The sequence below is a fragment of the Columba livia genome, chromosome Z (genome assembly GCF_036013475.1).
Source record: "Columba livia isolate bColLiv1 breed racing homer chromosome Z, bColLiv1.pat.W.v2, whole genome shotgun sequence".
Taxonomy (NCBI): domain Eukaryota; kingdom Metazoa; phylum Chordata; class Aves; order Columbiformes; family Columbidae; genus Columba; species Columba livia.
In genome coordinates, this window is record NC_088642.1 from 2,272,013 (window position 1) to 2,292,427 (window position 20,415).

Consider the following 20,415-nt stretch of genomic DNA (forward strand, 5'->3'; position numbering starts at 1 on the left):
ACACATTTTTATGGCTGGAAAGGGTTTAATACTTCAATACGAACAGCGGGCTACAGTCTCTGCGGCACACCCACCCTCTGGGGGCGCCCCCATGGCACTAAAGGGGGGCTAGCCATAGCACACCCCCTCCCCCCCCAAGCTCCCGGGGGGTGCAGCACCCCTGGGTGTTGCGGGGGGGGTAGGATGGGAGAACCCACAACCTTTCAGCAACCCGAGCCGCCGCTTGCGCAAGGCGGTTGGAGATAAATATATAATATATATATATTTTTTTTTTTTTCCCGGAGCGACACGGTGTCTAGACACCCACGTGACGGGGCCGGGGCCGGGCCGGGCCGGGGCCGCGCTGCTGCGCACTGAGAGCGGCGGGCGGGGGGGGGGCAAAGAACGGGGGAGGGATGCGGGGGGGACGGCGGGCGCGGCCAAGCGCGTAAGCAGCGCGCTCGCTACCGGCCCCGCCGCCGGGGCTCCCCCGCAGGAAGGGAAAGACGGGAGGCGCTGGAGCGGGGAGGCGCCTTTGGAGAGAGCGGAGGGAACGGAGGGAAGAAAATAAAGGGCGAGGAAAAGCAAAAAAAAAAAAAGGAGGAGGAGGAGGAGGGGAAGGAAGGAGGAGAGAGGAGGAAAAATTAAATAAATAAATAAAAAAGGAGCGAGGTAGACGCGCCGGCAGCACGGAGAGAGGGTCGCCGCGGGCAGCCCCCGCACCCATGTAAGCGGGGAGAGGCGGCGGTGACAGCGGAGCGGCGCGGAGGGGCGGGCGGTCCGGCTTCCCCCCCCCGCCCCGCCGGCAGCACGCTGCTGGGGAAGGAGGGGACACAGCCCCGCTTTTAATTTTTTTTTTGGTTTTCTTTCTTCCTTCTCGCAGCAGCCGGATCAGGACTCGGTGTGTGCGTGTGAATTAAAACCTCGGAGAAGAAGGAGAGAAAAAAAAGCCAGCAAACTAGACCTCAAACCCCGCATCAGGACGACCTGGGCTTTAAAAAGGGATACAACACTCTGGATGCGCTTGTTCTCTTTTGTGACAGATGCTTAAACCGATTCCGACGTCCAAATCTTAGGGTTGGTGTTTGATTCTTTTTTTTAATTTCTCTCTTTATTTTTTTTTTTAATAGACATCATTTTGGCTCGCTTTTTTCTTTTTATCTTTTGATCCTGCCCTGCGTCGCATCAATCCCGTCTCTCCCCCCCGCAACCCACCCCCCTCCCCCCCTCCCCAGCACTGGCGGGTTGATGGGAGCTGCTGCCCGGGGGAGGCCGAGGATCCCCCGCGGCTCCAGCCGCGCTCCGCAGCCGCGCACGGCGGCGCGGCGCCGGCCACCTCCACCCGCCTCCCCCAGCGCGATGCGCCTCGCACCATACCCAGCCTTTTGATTTTTTTTTCTTTTTTGGGCAAAACCACAGCGAGCAGCGGCTCCCCCCCTTTCCCCCCCCCCCTTTTTTTTTCCCTCCCCCTTTTTTTTATTTAATATTTTGCTCTTGTTTGTTCTTTCTCTCAGCGGGCAGAGGCGCGGGCCGGCGCAGCCCCCCGCGGGAGGCGGCGGGACCCGCGGCCCCCAGCGCGGAGACTGGCGCATGCCACAGCCCGCCTCGGCCCCGCCGCCGCCTTCCCCCCGCCGCCCGCCGCCTGCCGCTGCCCGCCGCCTCGTCCCGGCTCCCGGCCCCTTCATGCGCGGCGGACGACATGCCCGTTTTGTAGCCGGGGGCCCCTCCTCTCGTCCCGCATGTTCAGGACCAAACGCTCGGTGCTCGTTCGGCGGCTCTGGAGGAACCGTGCGCCCGGCGGCGAGGAGGAGGAGGAGGCGGCGGCGGGGGAGCCCGGCGGCGGGGCGGCGGCGGCCGAGGCCCGGGCTCATGTTTGCGGCGGGGGGCGCGGGTGTTGCCCGGGCAAAGCGAACCGCGGTAGCCGGGCGTCCGCGGGCGCGGAGGCGGAACTGAAGGCGCTGACCCACGCCGTGTTGAAGCGGTTGAAGGAGCGGCAGCTGGAAGGCTTGTTGCACGCCGTGGAGTCCCGCGGTGGGGCGCGGACCCCCTGCCTGCTGCTGCCCGCCAAGGCCGACTCCCGCTTGGGCCAGCACTGGTACCCGCTGCCGGTGCTGCTCTGCAAGGTGTTCCGCTGGCCTGACCTCCGGCACTGCTCCGAAGTGAAGCGCTTATGTTGCTGTGAATCCTACGGCAAGGCTCACCCCGAGCTCGTCTGCTGCAACCCGCACCACCTCAGCCGGCTCTGCGAGCTAGGTAGGGCGGGTTGGGACGGAGGGGATGGGGGTAGAGGAGATGGGGGTGCAGGAGGTGGGGATACGCGCGATGGGGGTGCAGGGGATGGGATGCCGGGGGTGCAGGGAATGAGGACTTAGGAGGTGGGGATGCAGCGGCGGGGGGTGCAGTGCTTGGGGATGCCACTCCGCTCCATGACGGCTCAACTTTATAATTTTTTTCCCGGAGGGGCAAAAAAACCCCCAATAAACAGCCCCCCAAAGTTCTTAATTCTAGTGTTTTCCGTTTTTTTTTTTATTTAGGGGAGGGGGTCAGACCGCCCGCCCCCCTTCCCCCCGCCCGGGGGCTCCGGCGCTGCCTCCCCGCCGTCCCCAGCCGTGCCGGGGGATTAGGGGCCGCCTGGCGCTGCCGGCCCCGGCGCTGCCGCGGCTCCGGCGAGCCAAGGAGGCCCCGATCAGACAGCCCGAGCGGCAGATAGCAGGGAGACTGGCGCCAGACGGCCCCTTTTGTTTATCTGACAGCTAAATATCAAGGCAATCACCGCCTCGCTGCCCTGCCTCCAACCCCCAGAGCTAAGACAAACAGTTTTGCTAAAAGAATGCCACTGTTATCATAAGTTCCTATCTTTTTTCTTTTTTTTTTTTTTTTCTTTCTCATGGCTCTGCCTTTATTTTCTCTGTGCTTTTCTAATTCCAGAGTCTCCCCCTCCACCCTACTCCAGATATCCAATGGATTTTCTCAAACCAACTGGTAAGTGGACTTTTTCAATGCAGAATGCAGTTTTAAGAAAAAAAAAGGGGAAAACAGCCTCTTTTCTCAGGGGAAGCGTCTCCTGCCTTTGTCATGCTGTGATGCCTTTTGCTTTTGGGCTGCTTGCGTGCTTCTGTGCCTTCTGATACCTCTGGAACAATTAACATATGATTTATCTCAGACATTCTCTGCACACAGTATTATTTTAAAATTCTGGTAGGAGGGATTGCAATGCAGCACAGGCCTTTGCTGCTCAAAGCCAGGAAAAAAACACGGGCTCTGGTTGTAAATGGCACAGCACCCCTGCCCTTGGGTGAATTTGCAGGGATTTAGGTTGGGATGCAGCGCAGCTCTGGCCAGCATCTCCCTGCTGGTTGGACATCCCAACGAGACTTAACAAATGGAGCTGGTCGAAATCTTCCTGTCTTTTAAGTGAGCCTACAATCCCGCCTTGTCAGGTTGAAGAATTTAGGGAGGGGGATTGAAAATTTGTTTTTCTTCAGCTTTTTTTTTTAAGTACCGTTCTGCATGCCTGTTGCTTGTAATTGAATGTCAGGGTGCCAGAGGAGAAGCCCATTTGAGGCTGGCACTGGCTCTTTTGCGGTTGTCTGCATAAACTCCCGGTTGGCAGCAAGCTGGCCGGCTGGGAGATAAATTGGGCTGGAGGAAGGAGGCGAGGTGGGGAGAATCGGAAGCGGGGGGAGCTCGGGGACGAGCAGCTCCTGGCTCCCCCAGGGTTAGTGGATCTGGAGCGCTGGCTGGAGGACGCTGGTCGCTGTGGTTGTGTCCCTTGGTCACAGCGGGCAAGGAGGGACATGGTGCTACAGGGAGGTAAAGATAAATGTGTTTTGAAGACTAATATCAGGTCTTTTGTAAATTTTTTTTTTGCCAAAAGACTAGTTTCTGTAAAATTGTTGCTCTTCACTTTCTCGGGACTAGGAGAAACCCCAGACTTAGGGTCGCTTTGGACACATGGGGTCCCATCCCACCCAGTACTCCCTCAGAGGCTGGACTGTTGTTTTCCCCCAATAAGAAGCACTAATAAGTCTTTTTTTTATGCCTTGTGGAAATAAGCAAAGCTGTTTAATAAACAAAGCATGAAATATTTTGCCTCAGCAGTGAAAAACAGGAGATAAAGGCTCATGAATGAAAGAGGAACATGGGGAGGAGGTTCAGCATCACCAGCACATGCTGGGACACAGAAGGGCTGTTCCGTGATAGATTCTGAGGGTTTGCTGCGTCGCAAAGTAAAATGGGTTTGGGTGAGATTGGGATCATTTTGACTGCATCCCTACAGTGCTCCCCTAAAGTTTATATTTGGGTTTTTTGCCTTTGCTTCCACACAGTGATGCTCCTGGCATGTGATGCAAAGGGGGTCAGAGCTGCAGGAGAGAAGGGTTAATGCTTGCCTTTGGTTTCCTGTAAGGATGTTAGGATAAATCTATTAGCAGGGTTTAAACATCCAATCTGCCTCTGCCAGGACCTCATTTTCAGTTAGCCGAGTGATGTATTTATTCATTAGCAAGTGTTGACATAAGGTAGCAAAATGTGTGTAAACAGAAAAGCCGCAGAACATGAATGTGCCATTTCGAAAGGAAAAGTTATTCCTATCGGCCAATAGGAAGTGATTAACGCTGACCATCGGAAACACAGAAACAACTGGGTTACTCACCAAAAAGTCCTGCTTTTTAAAAGAAAAATCCATTTGGCAGCAGAGCTCTGGCTAACGGGGCCGCGACAGGCACCAGCGGAGCCTGGAAGTCTGTTGTTGCAGGTGGGTTTTGCAAGCTCAGGGTTTCTCGGCGTTTCCTCTGCGGAGAGACCAAGGATTTTCCATCCCGGCACCGGTGCCATCTCCCGCGGCATTTGCCCAGCCCGGCGTTGAGGATTGCTCGCCATGGATGGGAGAGGGACAATAGGTGATGATGGGAAGGTGTGAAGCGTTTTGCATGGTTGATGCGCATCAGCCATCTTCTCCTCTGAGACCTTGCATGGGAATGGTCCTTCCATTTAGACTTGGGCAACTGGATCTGTCAGTGGGGCTGGGAATGTGCATCCAACAGGAAACTTCTGCTTTTCCACCAGGCATGATAGTGGTCATAAAAATACTGAAGCATTTAATGCAACGTCTTGTAAGTGCTTCATAGGGATGGACGGACAGGAATATCTGGACCAGCGTGGGGTCTGGCAGTGGTCACCAGTGCCTGTGATCATAGAATGGTTTGGGTTGAAGGGACCTTCCCAGCTCCCTCGGTGCCCCCCCTGCCATGAGCAGGGACATCTTCACCAGCTCAGGTTGCTCAGAGCCCCGTCCAGCCTGGCCTGGGATGTCTCCAGGGATGGTTCATCCACCACCTCTCTGCCCAACCTGGGACAGGCTCTCACCACCCTCAGGGACAACAATTCCTTCCTCATGTCCAGCCTGAATCTCCCCTCTTTTAGTTTAAGACCGTTATGATGGGGTTTACATATTTTTGGAGGTGATGGAGGTTGGGACAGTCTGTGTTGCTGGTTGGAGAAACGCAGGGATGAACATGGAGCTGGGGATTTACTGCAGACTGTCACATGCCACGTCAGATTGTGTGTTGATAGAATAAATCTGGTATTTGTGCGCTCGCCATAGAATGGGAAGATCTGCCATTGATAGCAGGGTTTCCTGCAGGAAGGCTGTAGGTCCAGGCTGGCTTGCTCATTTGTTGAGGAGGGGACTTTCCTTTTCAGATGGGACATTTGCGGGGATGGGTGACAGTGGCTTTGATGGGGCCGGGCTGTCGTGGAGCCGTGTGGGTGCTCAGCATCCCCGGTGTCCCTGCAGGAGCTGCTGCTTGTGGCTGTGTTGGAAGCGAGATGGACAGTGGTGTCCCCAAATAATCCAAGCAGATATTTTGACCCATCATTAAGTGGGACAAGGTGCTGCAAGTGATTGTATCCATTGTGCTTCTGGGTGGCTGGTGTCACAGAATGGTTTGTGTTGAAGGGACGTTCCCAGCTCCCCCAGTGCCCCCCCTGCCATGAGCAGGGACATCTTCACCAGCTCAGGTTGCTCAGAGCCCCGTCCAGCCTGGCCTGGGATGTCTCCAGGGATGGTTCATCCACCACCTCTCTGGCCAACCTGGGCCAGGAGTATGAAGAGTGCAAGAAACCCACTGAGATGTCACTGCAGAGATAAATGCCCTCGTGTGGCTTTGACTCTCAGGGGAGTTGGAAGTTTGGCAGCTTCCAGGAATTTATTCGGCACCTTGCAAGGTTGGGCTGTAACTGTAATAACTGTGTGTCTCTGTGATGGTTTTATGGTGTGAGAAGGCAGTTTTGGGAGGCGACTCACACGCAGTAGGCTTGGGTAGACCTCTGGTCCTACAACCTCTTAACCCAGGTACTGTCTACTAGTGACAGATCTCTGGGCAATGGGAAGGGTGTGAGGATGAAACCAGTGTAGGGCAGAGAACCCAGGAAGGTCCCACTTTTGCATCTATCCCATACCTGACCATCATGCTTGTCTATAGTCAAGGTACATCGGCTCTGTGTCCTCTAAAGACATGTTGGAAGGTAATTAATTGATGAAGGGAACTGGCTGTTTGGTGCTGGGACATGGGAATGGAGCTGATGGCTTTGAAGGGCTTTTCTTTGGTGGACAGTGTGGATCAGGGAGCGGTCCAGGTGTTCAGGGAGGCTCCAAATCTCCTTATTCTCAGCCTCAATGCAGAAATGCTAAATGGATTCGGAGTCAAACCGGAGCAGCGTTGCTCTAAGACCCATTGCTAGGGTGGTGCATTTTAAGTCGGGATGGCATTTTCTCCCACTGATGTGCCGGCAGAGGACCTGGTCATGGATGATCCCAACATGGAAAGGGCAAATTATGTCCTTGATTCCACGGGCTCGTCAGGGAGCTTTGGCAGGGAGTGGATGGAGCCCAGCGCAGGGCAGGGTGGTCCAGCTTGCATTCAAAAAGCATCTATAGCCCAAGCAGCTGAAGCCATCTCAGGGAAAGGGCATGAGGAATCTTCTGTCTGGGTTAGAAAGGGTTAAAAAAAGTGAAAAAGCTTATTTCTTTAAAGCATAGAAAGCACGACAAGGCATTTAGAGAGTGTATCGTATACAGTATTTCACAAGTAAGTCCATTTCCTGTCTCCCCTATTGTTTTTGGTTTGATTAAGTATATCCTGTTAAACTGTATATTCCTGTTAGGGTTCTACTTTACTTTGATAAAATGAGGCTATGCAGCTAGGAATTTTTTTTTCACTGGGATTTCAGGGGATGAAATCTGGCAAAATGACTTTATCAGTAGGGAGAAAATTACCTCTGCTGTCCTGGTGGTGGCCCTTGCTTTGGGATACAGCATGGTGTCATTAGGGAGCCCAAATTTGGTGAAACCCAAAGTCCCGGAGAACCTGCTGAGGACCAGAAGGTTTGTGTGAACTTCATGGATCTTCTCAGGCGTGGAGTGCCCTTGACCTTTTTTTCCCCCATGGTAGTGACCAAAAAGCTGGAGTTTGCCTGTAGGACCAGGGGATGGGTGATGGCTCCTGGCTGTTGTCAGCTGGAGGAGTAAGCTTGGGATGGGATGCTCCAAACCTTGAGCTGGAACATCTCCTCACATCATGAGAACCCTCTAACGGGGCAGCCCATCCTACCCTTCCCTTGCCCCTTGGTGGTGGATGGAGGAGTAGATCCAGTGGCCAGCCTGTCCCTGGAGGTGACAGAGGGGTGTGAAATCTGCCGGCAGCTGGCAGTGACAAAAATTGAGCTGGGGAACACAAGCGTAGACCGTTTACCGCAAAAGGGTGGCGATGAGACACTTCCCTTTCGGTTCCCTTTTCGGTGACTTACAGGTGTTGACTAAATCGGGTGCGCACAGCCACGATTTAAGCATTTTTGGGAGCTCGCTTACATCAGAACAACGAGAACCTTGATCTTGTTGCTCGGTGACTTGGCCAGAGAGGTGACAGCCAGTCTGTAATTTTTGCTGGTCTATAATCAGCCTTGGCTGGTGATGAAGCACAATGCGCAGCCTTGATCGAGGCGGCGAGTTAGGGCGGATGCTTCTTGATGAACTACCGTCTCTGCGCGGACAATTAGTAATCGCTTCCTGCTAAACCCTTTGGAATGTGTGTTCCGCTCACGGCAAAGCTGGGAGCCTGAGAAGAGTTGCCTATATACTGATTTTTTTCTCTTTCTTTTCTCCAGCAGATTGTCCAGACTCTGTGCCTTCCTCCACTGAAACAGGGGGAACTAATTGTCTAGCCCCTGGGGGGCTTTCAGGTAAGACCTTTCTCGTTGCCCTTGGTTTTGGCTGTGGATTGTGGTGATGGAGGGTCCCAATGGACGGCCAAGTGATGCTGGGAGTTTTGGGGATGTGAGTGGTTGAGAGAGTCGTGCTCGAAGGGGGAATTAGGTTTCGTTTCGGTGGCAGCCACGTACCTCTCTTGCAGAGGATGTGTTGAGATCCCTGGTGAGGTTCTCCATCCCCAAAAGCCCATATTTCCTTTAAATTCCAGCTTTACGCTCCCATTAGTTTTCGGAGCGAGGCGTGAAGAGGCGTGTTGGGGAAGATGCTGTTGGCCACCCCTTTGTTTGGATACATGGATTATTGGAGCAGGTGCGATCATGCTTTGTAGGAGTGTTCAGCGTCAAGTTCTCCTTGACTTGGTGGTGGTGGTGGTGGTGGCATCTCTTGTCTCTGTGATGAGAGCCTTTGCTCCCGGTAGGGTAACCAACATCCCACATCTCATGTGTGAGGCCTGTGGCACCCAGGGATGAAAGGTAACCCAGTTTTTTGCAGAAGTTGCTGAGGCAGTTGGTCTTGATGATCCTTATGGGTCCCTTCCAACTAGAGATGGATACTCCATGACTTGTTTGCCGTCTCCTTCAGCCTCCAGGTGCCGTTATGGGGCGGGCATTCAGAAGGTGGTCTCGCCACCCTTCTTGGGTTTTTCATAGAATCATAGAATGGTTTGGTTTGGAAGAGACCTTTAAAGGTCATCTAGTCCAACACCCAACACCTTTTCCAAGGTGTGATGCCTCCAACACCTCCTCTCCTACCGCGGACCAGCCAACTCTGTGGCTGGGCTCTGTCTCTACCGGGATTAAGGTGTCTGAAACCATGTACCTGCATGTACTCGCCGATGTTTGAAGGTGCTTTCCTTTGTGAGGATGTCTCCTTGATTTATGATTTATTCATCGCCCTGAAACTGGAATTTCAGAAATAGGTCGGCGCGCGCGCGTCTTACCCTGCGCCTCTCCAGGAATCGTGTTTGGTGTGGATGTCTTTAAGTGAGCCTTGTTTGTTTTTCTTTGGGTGTAATATACACCCTGTCTGTTATTTGAGAGGGGAGCATATTGTTTGTTCAAAGGCCCTAATGAGAATTAATCAAACGAAAGGGGGAGAGGGAAGAGAGAAACTTGTCGCTGCTTTTTTGAATGCAGAAGACTTTTGGGTTTGTTTTTTTTTTTTTTTGCTATAGCTTTAGGGAAGAAAATAAAATAGACTGTAAAGCAGAAAAAAGACAAGAAGCAAAACAACACAATAAGGATGTTGTTAGATCATTTTCTTCTTTTTTTTCCTCCTGAAATGCACCCGTTGTGGAGGGGAGGAGAGAGTTCAGTTCCACAGGATACCACATGAAATAAGCAGAGGAAGTACTCGCTTTTTAAAGGGGGCTTTTCTGTAAGGTTTCAGCCTATTGATAACATCTTGTCTGGCTGCTGCACTCCCGAAGGGAAGGGAGGGCGGGAGGTGGGGGCTTGAACTGCAGGAAATAACACGGCTCGTTCCCGGTGCCTCCCGAAGGGCTGTGGGAAGGGGAGTCCCAGCTCCCCGTAGAGCCTCCTCCCCCAAAAAAACCGTGTTCCCCCTTGAAAATTCCATTTTTTCCCAATTTTAATATATTTGTATTGTTTCATGAGATAGTTTGGTTTATTTTTGGGTTGTCATTACCAAAGGTTCCCCCCCTACCAAGCCTGGAAACAGAACCTTTTTACAATCATTAACCACTCTTTTTTTTTTCTTTCCTCCCCAAATGTAATTGTAGCCATTTAGTTTAATGAGGAGCTGATAGGAGAGTTGACTCATGAAGGGGATACGGTTAGCTACCCAAGCCCTGAAACAAAGCCGAATGCCTCCACATGAAAGAGCATTTGTTTTGAATTTGCTCTGATTTACTGGCATCTCCCTTCCGCGCGCAGAAGTGCGGCCCTGAAAATTCCCAACTGGAGAGACCCAGTCGAGAAAGGAAAATAAACGCACTTTGCAGCACTCCAAAGCTTTCTCCTTCTTTTTTCCCACCCCCTTTGTGTATTTTAGTTAGCAGAAGAGCGTATTGGAAGGTGGTTTTAATGAGTTATTGGCAGAGTATGTTGGGGAGAGCTTCGGCTTGTTCTTACCTAAGTTTGGGTAGATGAGGATGGGTGGTGCTGGGTGGAGATTGCAGCATCACCTCCAGGCCAGGCTGGATTTGCTGCTTCTTGATGAAAGGGTGGCTTTAAGAAAAGCAAAAAACCCACCCTAATTTGGGTAGATTTGGGAATGGAGGCTGAGGAAGAAGACATCGTGGATGGTGGTGGTGGGTTCCTGTGGTGCCATGGGCTTTGGCCACCAGTAGATGCTGATGTAGTGGTGGTCAAAGCCAGTAGACCCGCGCTAACGTCTGGAAGCTGGAAGGGCAGGAGTTAGTGCAGCAGATCACTCTCGACACTGAGAATTTGGGAACGGGGCCAGCCTGGGGTTTCACAGCCATTCTGGCAGGAAAACTGCATGGGGGGCGGGGAGGGGTTGAGAAGATGAAGGTTTCTGTTCCCTTTCCTGGCTCAGGAGTGAAATATTGGGTAGTCCTTGACGCCGTACTGCTGTCCTCAACCCTCCCCAGCTGATGCACGCCTCGCTCCCCCCGAGGTGTTGGCTCTCGGTTCCATATTCTTGCCTTTATTTATTTTCTTATATCTTTATTTTTATCGGTGGTCACTCTGCGGGTAGGTCAGGCCTCCTCTCTCACGGCCATGGTTGTGCTCAGGTATTACCAGTGCAGATCCTTTGTGTCCTCGGTGTGGTTGAAGAAGAAAGCAAAAATATCCCATTGGAAATAAAAATAATTTCCGTAAATAGGAGACAGAGGGTGGTTTTTCCTGTATTTTGAGCTGACTCGTTCCCAACAGATGTGTTCAGTTATGACTCTTCTTTCAAACCAGCAAAGCCATGCTTGGGGACCCTGGAGGTGCCTTGTGGTTTGGTGGCATCTGATGGGTGGCAGCTGATGGGTACGACTGTGTTCTGTGGGTAGGAGTGAGCTGATGGTGCTTGATGGTGTTGGTGCTGGTTCTCCATGTGATGTTCTCCACCCAGCCCTGGACACCTCTCTCTTGACATGGGGCTGGTGGCTCTTGGGTGATGTAGAAGGTTGTGGTACCCATGGTGGGTGAGAAGGTGACTCTCCTGCAGGACGGGTGAACTGTGGTGGACCTTCTGCCAAAGTGAAGCTCTCCAAGAAGCCCAGAGCTGGCCATCACAGAGAGAAAGGGAGATAAGCTGGCTTGTGTCCTCGCCAAATTTGCCGCTTTTTTATTTTTTCATAAAATGCCAAAGCTGGGAGTTGCCCCAGATTTCAACCCAATCTTGTTGACTTGCCCTGTCTTTGGAACCACCCCAGGGCCTCCTGGAGCAAGTGAATGTTGAGTGATGGTGCTTGTTGGTCGCTGGACCAAGGGTTGAAGCTGGGAGACCCACCAGGCTCTTCGGGAGCAGATGCAGCCTCAGTTTCCCCCTCCCAACCCCTCTGTACCAAAAAGATGGGAAGAGACCTCTAGAAGCTGGAGAAGCATCAGTGTCCCTCCCTGCCGCGGCGGTGGGACCGCGTCTGGTTTAAGGGACCTCTTGGCCAAGTGACAATTCATTCTGAAATCGCGGGCAGGCCGGGAATGTTTCACTATGTGTCTGATCCCCGCTGGTATCTGCTCGCCGGGGAAGCAGCACCTTGTCCAAATCCGGAGCTATTGGCCCCCAAAGTGGCTCCCCCCATGTAAACAGGATCCCGCATGGTTTCTCCGGCAAAGTCCTCCCTGTGTTTTCCCATTCCCCCCCCCCGGCTCTTTCCACCTCCCTCTCGTACAGAGTTTATAACCTCCTGTGAAATGCCTTTATTTACAAATTGGCATCCTATTATAATCTGAAATTGAGACATCTTCCTGTGGAACTGGGATTGTATATTTGTCCCGGGGATAAACAATTGCTTGGGATTTTTTTTTTTTTTAAAGTCACTTATTCTTGGTTTATTTTTGAGCATATGTCCTTTTAATATACATATATATATATATATTTAATTTACTTTGAGCACCGCACGGCCTCGCACCCCTTCCTTCCCAACCTTGCTGCAGGCGCCACCACCCACCCCCTCCATACCCCCCGCCTTGCTAAAAAAGCGCTGTCCCCTCCTGGAAAGGACAAGGTTATCAGGGGTTAACGCCAAGATGACAGCACTGGAGCCTCTGGAGCAGAGCAGGCTGCCTGCCAGACTAGGAGCCTCCCGGCTGGGCTCGCACATCATCTGACCGTGGCCGGCGGGGAGGAGGGAGCCGGCGCTTGGCACCGACCCCGGGACTCTTGGCTTGGCCACCCGCTCCGGCTCCTTTGTCCTCGTGGGGTTGGTTTTTTATTTATTAATTTATTTTATATATATATATATATTTTTAAGGGGGATCTCAACCTATGGGCATCCCCCCCCGCCTCCTCAGGGATAAACCCTCATGCTGCCAGGGCATCCCCCTCCCCATCTCCTGGCTTTTAGCATATTGAAATCCCCCTCAAAGCAAACGAGACCTGTTTAATCATTATTTGTAAGTGATCTAGAGCCTTTGAAAGTTACTCTTCTACGATGAGTTTTTAAAAAATGGTGGCAGAGATGCTCCCCCCATTAAATGTTCCAATAATCCAGGTACAGCTCCATTAAATTAATTTTCTCTGGGTGCCACCAGATTTTCCCAACCAAACGGTGCCTTGAGAGCAGTTGATAATAAAGTGCAGAAGACGGCTCAATCACCAGCAAGTCCTTCATGGTGGAGGACCATGATGGGTATCACATGGGGTTTATCCCACTTTTTAGGGTGGAGTGAGGACAAAAAGGTGGATTTTGGAAGTTTGGCGTCAGTTCGAGCCACACTCTGCTGGCCAAAAAGACGTCCCGACGAGCACTGGCAACTTGATCGTTGGGGACATTTAAAACTCGCCGGGGCACAAACACTCGTAGCGGAGCAGCCGCGGGCTGGCAGGGATGCGGGTCGCATCGTTTCCATCCCGCCGTCGTGCCAGCGGGTATCGCTTACGCCAGGGGAACCGGCAACGTTAACCAGTAACATCAACCACACGCGGTTCCCTGGGGGGGATGCCCATTTCCAACGCCAACGCCGTAAACCTCCGTGCTGGGTTAAAACAGGGGGTACACCCCATTTTAGGGTGCGCAGGGGAAAAAAAATAGGGTGTGTGGAGGCTTCTGTGGCCCTAAGCGGGTGTTTTATCGGGGCGGTGGGGTGGGTGGCCAGGGGTGCCGTCCCCACCGCCATCCCCAGCCGGCGTGAATGACCCAGGCCGTGGCCTGGCCGCCTGCCGACTGTCACAAAGGAGCTTCCTTTCCAGTTTATTTTCAGCGCCGAGATATTATTAAGCACTCAGGCATGGTCTCTTCTTGTAACCACCCCGGCTATTTTTTTTTTCCTTTTGCCTAAATTGCTTTGTTTTCCCCCGCGAGGCCGCCGGTTTGGCTCCGGTGCCGCCGGGGGTACCGGCCGCGTCACGGATGCTGTTGAGGAACGGGGAGGGCACGAGGAGCCCGGTCCTGCGCGGGGATGGGGACGGCGAGGGGAAGGAGCTCCATGTCTCGCAGGATTTCCGCCCGCTGGCTTCGGATTAGCCCCTTTTTTATTAGTTATTTTTTAATTTATTAATGAATTTATTTCTTTTTAATCATCTTTTGATAAAAGCATCATCTTGGGTGTTGCCGGCTGCCTATTCTTTTGCAGCTTATTTATTTTATTTTAGTTCAGTTATTTATGTTATGGATTTTTTCCTTTTCCTCTCTGCTCTCTCCTCCTTCCTCCTTCTCTTTTTCCTCCTTCTCCTCCTCCTTCTCTCCTCTCTCCTCCTTCTTCCTTTTCTTCCTCTCCTTCTTTCTCCTTCTCCTCTCCTTCTCCTCTCCTTCTCCTTCTCCTCTCCTTCTCCTCTCCTTCTCCTTCTTTCTCCTTCTCCTTCTCCTTCTCCTTCTCCTTCTCCTTCTCCTTCTCCTCCTTCTCCTTCTCCTTCTCCTTCTCCTTCTCCTTCTCCTTCTCCTTCTCCTTCTCCTTCTCCTTCTCCTTCTCCTTCTCTCTTTCTCTCTCCTCTCTTCCTCTTCTCTCTCCTCTTATTTTATTTTATTTTACTTTTTCTAGTGCAAGAAAAGAGCTTTTCTGGGCAAGCATTGCAGGGATTTTCCATCCCCATCCAGGGAAGGGTGGGGGCTTGCATCCCCCATGCACAGACCCGCTGTAGGAGCCACCCTTGGGGGGTGTCTTGGCCGATGGGCTTGAGCCTTTGGGGCCAAAAAGCTTTTACTGGAGGGTTTTGTGCTGTTGGGGGTTGCTCACAAACAGCCCTTTTCTCCACTTTTTAATTTTCCTTTTTTTTTTTCCTTTTTCCCCTGTTTTTCTTTCCCCTCCCCGTTCTCGGGTAGCCATTTAAATACGTGATGATAACTTTCACCCTGTTAATTAACAGGAAACATTGGGACAAGACAGGAAATTACATCAGTCTTTTTATGAGGAAAGAGCCAAGAGAAAAAAAAACTACAAGAAAACATAGTTATTAGTGAAAGGAAAGAAAGTGCCAGGGGAGGAGGAGAAAGAAAAGGAGAAATAAGGAGGAAAAACCCCATCCCATGGGCCCCGCTTTTCCGAGGGGGGCTGCTTTTATTTTTATTATGTCGAAAAATATTTGACTAGCAGGGTCACCTTTGCTTGAGTGCGACGCTTGAGCTTCCCGAGGAATCTTTGTTTTTCATGCCTTTTCTCAGCTTCCTTCCCCAAACTGTGAGGCCTAGGAAGCTCTTGGCTGGGAGACTAATTTTGGTTTGGCTGCTCAGCCCTTCAAATTGGTCCCCACCCAGTGTCATTATCTTGGTTTTAACTTGCAAGGGGAAAAGAAAGGAAAGAAAAAAAAAGAAACACCCTGTAAGAGCTGGCTCAGCCCTTCTCTACCCTTTTAACCTCACTGCGTGAAAAACCTCCTGGCTTTGGCTCCCTGCTTGGGTTGTGCCGGCAGCACCGAGGCACCAGGGGAGGCTGCAGGAGGTTCTGGTGATAGTCTTGGTGATGCTCCTGCATGTGCAGTGGTGGGCACCTGGCTCTGTGGTCCTTCCTCTGTTCAGGATGAAGATGGCAGGTGCGGTGGTTGCGGAAGGTCTTGGTGGTGCTCTTCCCTTTATAATGGCGGGTACCTGGCTTTGTGGTTCTTCTTCGTCATCTGTTGAGGATGAAGATGCTTGGTGGGGTGGTTGCAGGAGGTCTTGGTGGTTCTCCAGCCTGTCTGGTGGTGGGTACCTGGCTCTGTGGTCCTTCCTCTTCCTCTGTTCAGGATGAAGATGGCAGGTGAGGTAGTTGCAGGAGGTCTTGGTGATGCTCTTCCCTTTATAATGGCGGGTGCCTGGCTCTGTGGTCCTTCATTGTCTGTAGAGAATGAAGGGGCCTGGTGGGGTGGTTGCAGGAGGTCTTGGTGGTTCTCCAGCCTGTGTAATGGTGGGCACCTGGCTCTGTGGTCATTCCGCATCCTCTGTTGAGGATGAGGATGGCAGGTGGGGTGGTTGCAGGAGGTCTTGGTGATGCTTCTCCATGTTTAATGGTGGGCACCTTGCTCTGTGGTCCTTCCTTGTCCTCCCATGTGGATGAAGTAAGATGCCTGGTGGGATGGTTACAGGAGGTCCTGGTGATGCTCCTCCATGTGCAGTGGTGGGCACCTGGCTCTGTGGTCCTTCCTCTTCCTCTGTTGAGGATGAAGATGGCAGGTGGAGTGGTTGCGGAAGGTCTTGGTGATGCTTCTCCAAGTTTGGTGCTGGGCTCCTGGCTTTGTGATTCTTCTTCATCCTCTGTTGAGGATGAAGATACCTGGTGGGGTGGTTGCAGGAGGTCTTGGTGATGCTGTTCCCTGTGTGATGGCGGATACCTGGCTCTGTGGTCCTTCCTTATCCTCTGTTGAGGATGAAGGTGCCGGGTGGGGTGGTTGCAGGAGGTCCTGTTGATGCTTCTTCATGTACAACAGTGGGAGCCCGCCTCTCTGGTCCTTCGTCATCCTCGCTCAGGGATGAAGATGCCTAGTGTGCTGCTGGATTTTGGTGGAGCGTCTTTGGGCTGAAGTCCTGGCTCCTGTGGGCTTTCCCAGCTTTTCCCAGCAGGTGGTGAAGCAGATTTCTCCATTAAATTAATAACTCAGAACTGCTCGGCCTTCAGACCATTGCTGCAAATATGTACCTATATGTGTCCTCAAAAAGAGAGGCTACAAATCGTTTTTTAGATATATATTTAAGTTGAATATATATAGGTTGTATTTATATATAGATTGCATATATATTGAATTATGTATTGTATATGTAGGCTGGATGCATCCAACATAGTCATTATATATTCGTTATATTTGATCTATTTGATGTAATGAATATATAATGAATGTTGAGTGTATTTGGCCTATATATATAGGTTAATAAAACCACCACATAGATGTAGATTGAATAGATTTTGTTTGTAGAGCTACCAGTGCTGTATCAATAAGAGCTGGCTCTGCATCGGAGAAACTTGGGTGTTGGGAAGGTGGGGAGAGTTCAAACATCCTTCGCTTTTACAAATTGGTGCCGAATTCGGTGATTTTTGGTGATGGAAACTGATGGGTTGAATTTATAGATGCTAAAAATTGCTGGGCATCACCACCGAGGAGGAACTCCCACCGTGGTGGGTGATGCAAAATGACACCGGAGGGGCACTGTGGCTGTTTGCATGTTGGGTGCCAGGTGAGGTTTTGAGTGGAAAAGCAGGGAAAACAGCAAAAAAGTCCTCCCACGTGGGACAGCTGCCGATGACCCCATGGCTGCGCTATGGCGGCACCTTCCAGGGCAGAACGGATGGAGTAAATAACTCCATAAAATCATCTTTCGAGCAGGAATCAAATAGCAGCAGTTTTATTTGGAAAAGGAGTCAGGAGCCTGAAGTTACATCACTGCGTTTGAACTGATGAATTCATTTTCTTTGGAAGCCGAGCTGAGACTTTTTAGCTCATTATAAGGAACAAACCCATAAATCTTCATGCACCGAGGCCCGTAGTTTTCCTGTTCTTTGTCACAGCCGAGCATGAAAAATATATCTTGGGCGTCAAGAGCACGAAGCCTTTGACACACCTGAGATGTTGCACCAAGGTTATTTTCTAGAGCACGGTACTGGCTGCCGAGCCCCACATCCCCTCAGTGATGCCCAAATGTGGGTTCTGCCCCATGCGGGAGGGTGTTGTTGGGTCTTGGTGATGCCCCAATGTGGCTTTTACGCCATGGGGCGATGCTGCTGGGTCGTGGTGATGCCACCCTGGCTGTGGCCCTGTCTGCCGAAAGTGGGGTGGGATGAGCATAACGAGCTGCTTTTTTAGAAATGTTTTTTAATTAATTTATTTTTTCTTTTAATCCGGGTGCTGCCGATCTGCCCCGTTTTATAGCCCGGGGCGAACCTCTGCCAGCCTCCGTCTGTGAAAGTGGGGTGCCAGCTCTGCCAGAGCGCTGGGAGGGTTAATTACTTAATGAACGTAATATTCTCTATAATTGCGAAGCGTTATTAATCCAGAGCAAAGTGAGAGGCGAGGAGGGGAGGGGCGTCTGCATGGCCAGGCTTGCGAACTCCATCCGGACGCCGTCCGTCTGTCCATCCCTCGCTTGCCCCCCCCTGCCCGGGGAAGGGCTGACGCTGCCTGTCCGTCGGTCTGTCCGTCCCTGGGCGGTGACCCTGCCTTGTACGTGAGCGCATTTCGCCGCCTGCTCTTAGGAATAGGCGTGATTAGATTATGAAGGCAGACAGAAGTAATGATTAACTTTTTCAGTCTGCATGCTGTCTCCAGTCTGGCGCTGGGTGTTTTTTTTTCCCCCTAAGTAGGCCCTGGCCCCGCGTCGACAGGGTATTAGGTTGTAAAGAAAGCCAGGAGGAATGAAGGCAAGGGAGGGAGGGGAAAGAGAGGGAGGGGGGAGCCTTTTCCATCGGATCCGGGGCTGGAATTTATTGGCAGGAATGCAGTAAATGCTCCAAATGCCAGCCCAGCTAAACAGTTTTCATAATTGTTACGGAGCGGGGCACGATGGGCGTGAAAAGGACTTTTGTTCCAGCCCTGCTTTTTCCATGAGTTTACATCCCTGCAAGGGATGCTGCTCTGGGAAAGGGATCTGGGGGATTGTCTCTTTTTTTTTAATAGGGGTGGGAAACACATATTTACGTCTGTTTTCGGTCTTTGGGGACAATTGTAGGTTGGTGTGCTGCGAGGAGAGGCTTTTCTTCCTTTTTTCATTATTGAAATGAGTGGCAGCAATGCCTTGTGTGTGCATGGAATGCAGTTGTTTGGGGGGGGGGAGAAAAGAAATCCCAACACACATCTGGGTATTAGGTATCCGTTTGGAAATCCTAGACTGCTCTGCCTCACTTTTTATTAAGGTCTTTACAAGGTTTTTAACATGTTGTCAGCGGAGAGCTGCGGCTTTCCTGGGGGCCTGCCCTCCCTGGGGCATCGCTGGGTACCAGGTGACCCCCCCACTGCCTCCTTGCAATGGTGGAGCTTTACTTTTAATTGCAAAAACGTTTTAAGGTCTTCATTCTCTAAAACCGAGCTCGGCGGCTGTGTTGAGGGGGCTGTGACCCTGGGGATGGCATGGCCCGGTGGCCTCTGGTGGCTTCAGCATCTGTGCCAGTGGCTTATCCCTGGGCTGGAAGGGTGATGGGCAAGGATGCTGTCGTGGGAGCCTCCAGCACAACCCAAGCCGGGGGAGATATTTTGGCAAGCTCGTCTTCAGGTCTGATTTGCATGGTTGTTAAGTCAGGAACCTTTTGTGTGCTGGTTTCTCCTTCTCAGAAGGTTTCTGGTGGAGATCTGGGTTGGGTATGGGTGGAGAAGAGGTGTGTCTTGGTAGTTGCGGAGGATGAAGCATGGACGTGTTTGCTCACCTCTAAGAGCCGGGGCTGGTACCGACCCCGAGTCACTTGGGGGTCTCATGGCAGCGTATTGTGAACTCTGGCTTGGGGATCTTGTGTTTTCCAGAGGAGCCTCTTGGCTGATTGTAATAAAAATGTGATTATTTTGGATTGTTGTCAAGGCAGGGGAGGAGACTGGAGGGCACACGGGGCTGTGGAGCATCCTGCAACACCTCAAACAAGTCCTTCCAGGATATGGAATCATAGAATAGGGGAATGGTTTGGGTTGGAAGGGACGTTCCCAGCTCCCCCAGTGCCCCCCCTGCCATGAGCTGGGACATCTTCACCAGCTCAGGTTGCTCAGAGCCCCGTCCAGCCTGGCCTGGGATGTCTCCAGGGATGGTTCATCCACCACCTCTCTGGCCAACCTGGGACAGGCTCTCACCACCCTCAGGGCCAACAATTCCTTCCTCATGTCCAGCCTGAATCTCCCTCCTTTAGTTTAAAACCATCGCCCCTTGTCCTATGGCAACAGGCCCTGCTCAAAAGTCTGTCCCCATCTTTCTCACAGGCCCCTTTTAAGGGCTGAAAGGCCACACAGGAGAACAGCAGTGGGAACATAGGAGCAAAAATAAGATTTCTGGGGGTTTTCCACGTGGATCTGCATGTCCTCGTGCCTGTCTGGGTGGCCGGGGGGGGGTCTTAAAATCCCCATGGGTGCTGGCAGCCCCCCCTGGAAGGGTCTCCCCTCTGGAATCATCTCTGTGTCCCACCCTGTGTTGTGTTGGAGCTTGGGGAAGGGATTCCTGTCCTACCACTTTTTTGAAACAAGGGAAAAAGTTTTCCCACACCTTTGAGGGGTGCAGCGGGAGAGGCAGATAAAGAAGGCTCTTTAAATTAAAACTTCAAAAAATAATTAGACCGACTGTATACTAAACAACAGCAAAGAGGCCCCATTTACTGTAAATATTATGAATGGATTTGGCTGGCTTCTTCACATCCCCACCCTTCCTCTAAGGCTTTTTCTCTCGAGCTGAGTCGAAATTCGGCCTTCAGACAGCACGGTACTCTATAATTTGCATGGCTGATGAGGCCCGAAGCCTGGTACGGAGGAAGCTGGAGTCAGCTGGCTCCTCTCTAACCGCTGCAGACAGGCAGACAGGCATTTTTGGTGTGCGCCTGCATATTTTTCCTTTCCTTCCCCCTTGTAGCTGCAGCTTTGCTTGGCTTTTAAAGAAAATGGGCACAAAAAAAAGGGTTCTTCTCTTCACGAGTCGTTTTTAGCCGTGGTAATTGATT

The 20,415-nt window shown here is 51.8% G+C and overlaps 1 protein-coding gene across 2 annotated transcripts in view; it reads left to right on the forward strand.

Annotated features, from left to right (window-relative positions):
* The first annotated feature begins 411 nt into the window (after window positions 1-411).
* SMAD7 (SMAD family member 7) overlaps window positions 412-20,415 on the forward strand; it is a 28,661-nt gene continuing 8,657 nt past the window's right edge. The window contains exons 1-5 of one of the 2 annotated variants that reach the window (XM_065046831.1): window positions 412-706; window positions 863-1,056; window positions 1,494-2,232; window positions 2,908-2,961; window positions 8,149-8,220. In XM_065046831.1, the coding sequence (XP_064902903.1) occupies window positions 1,719-2,232; window positions 2,908-2,961; window positions 8,149-8,220 (640 nt within the window). In that variant the 5' untranslated portion in view covers window positions 412-706; window positions 863-1,056; window positions 1,494-1,718. Of the gene's footprint in view, window positions 707-862; window positions 1,057-1,493; window positions 2,233-2,907; window positions 2,962-8,145; window positions 8,221-20,415 lie in introns of both variants that reach the window. The other variant, XM_065046830.1, reaches the window with a different exon arrangement.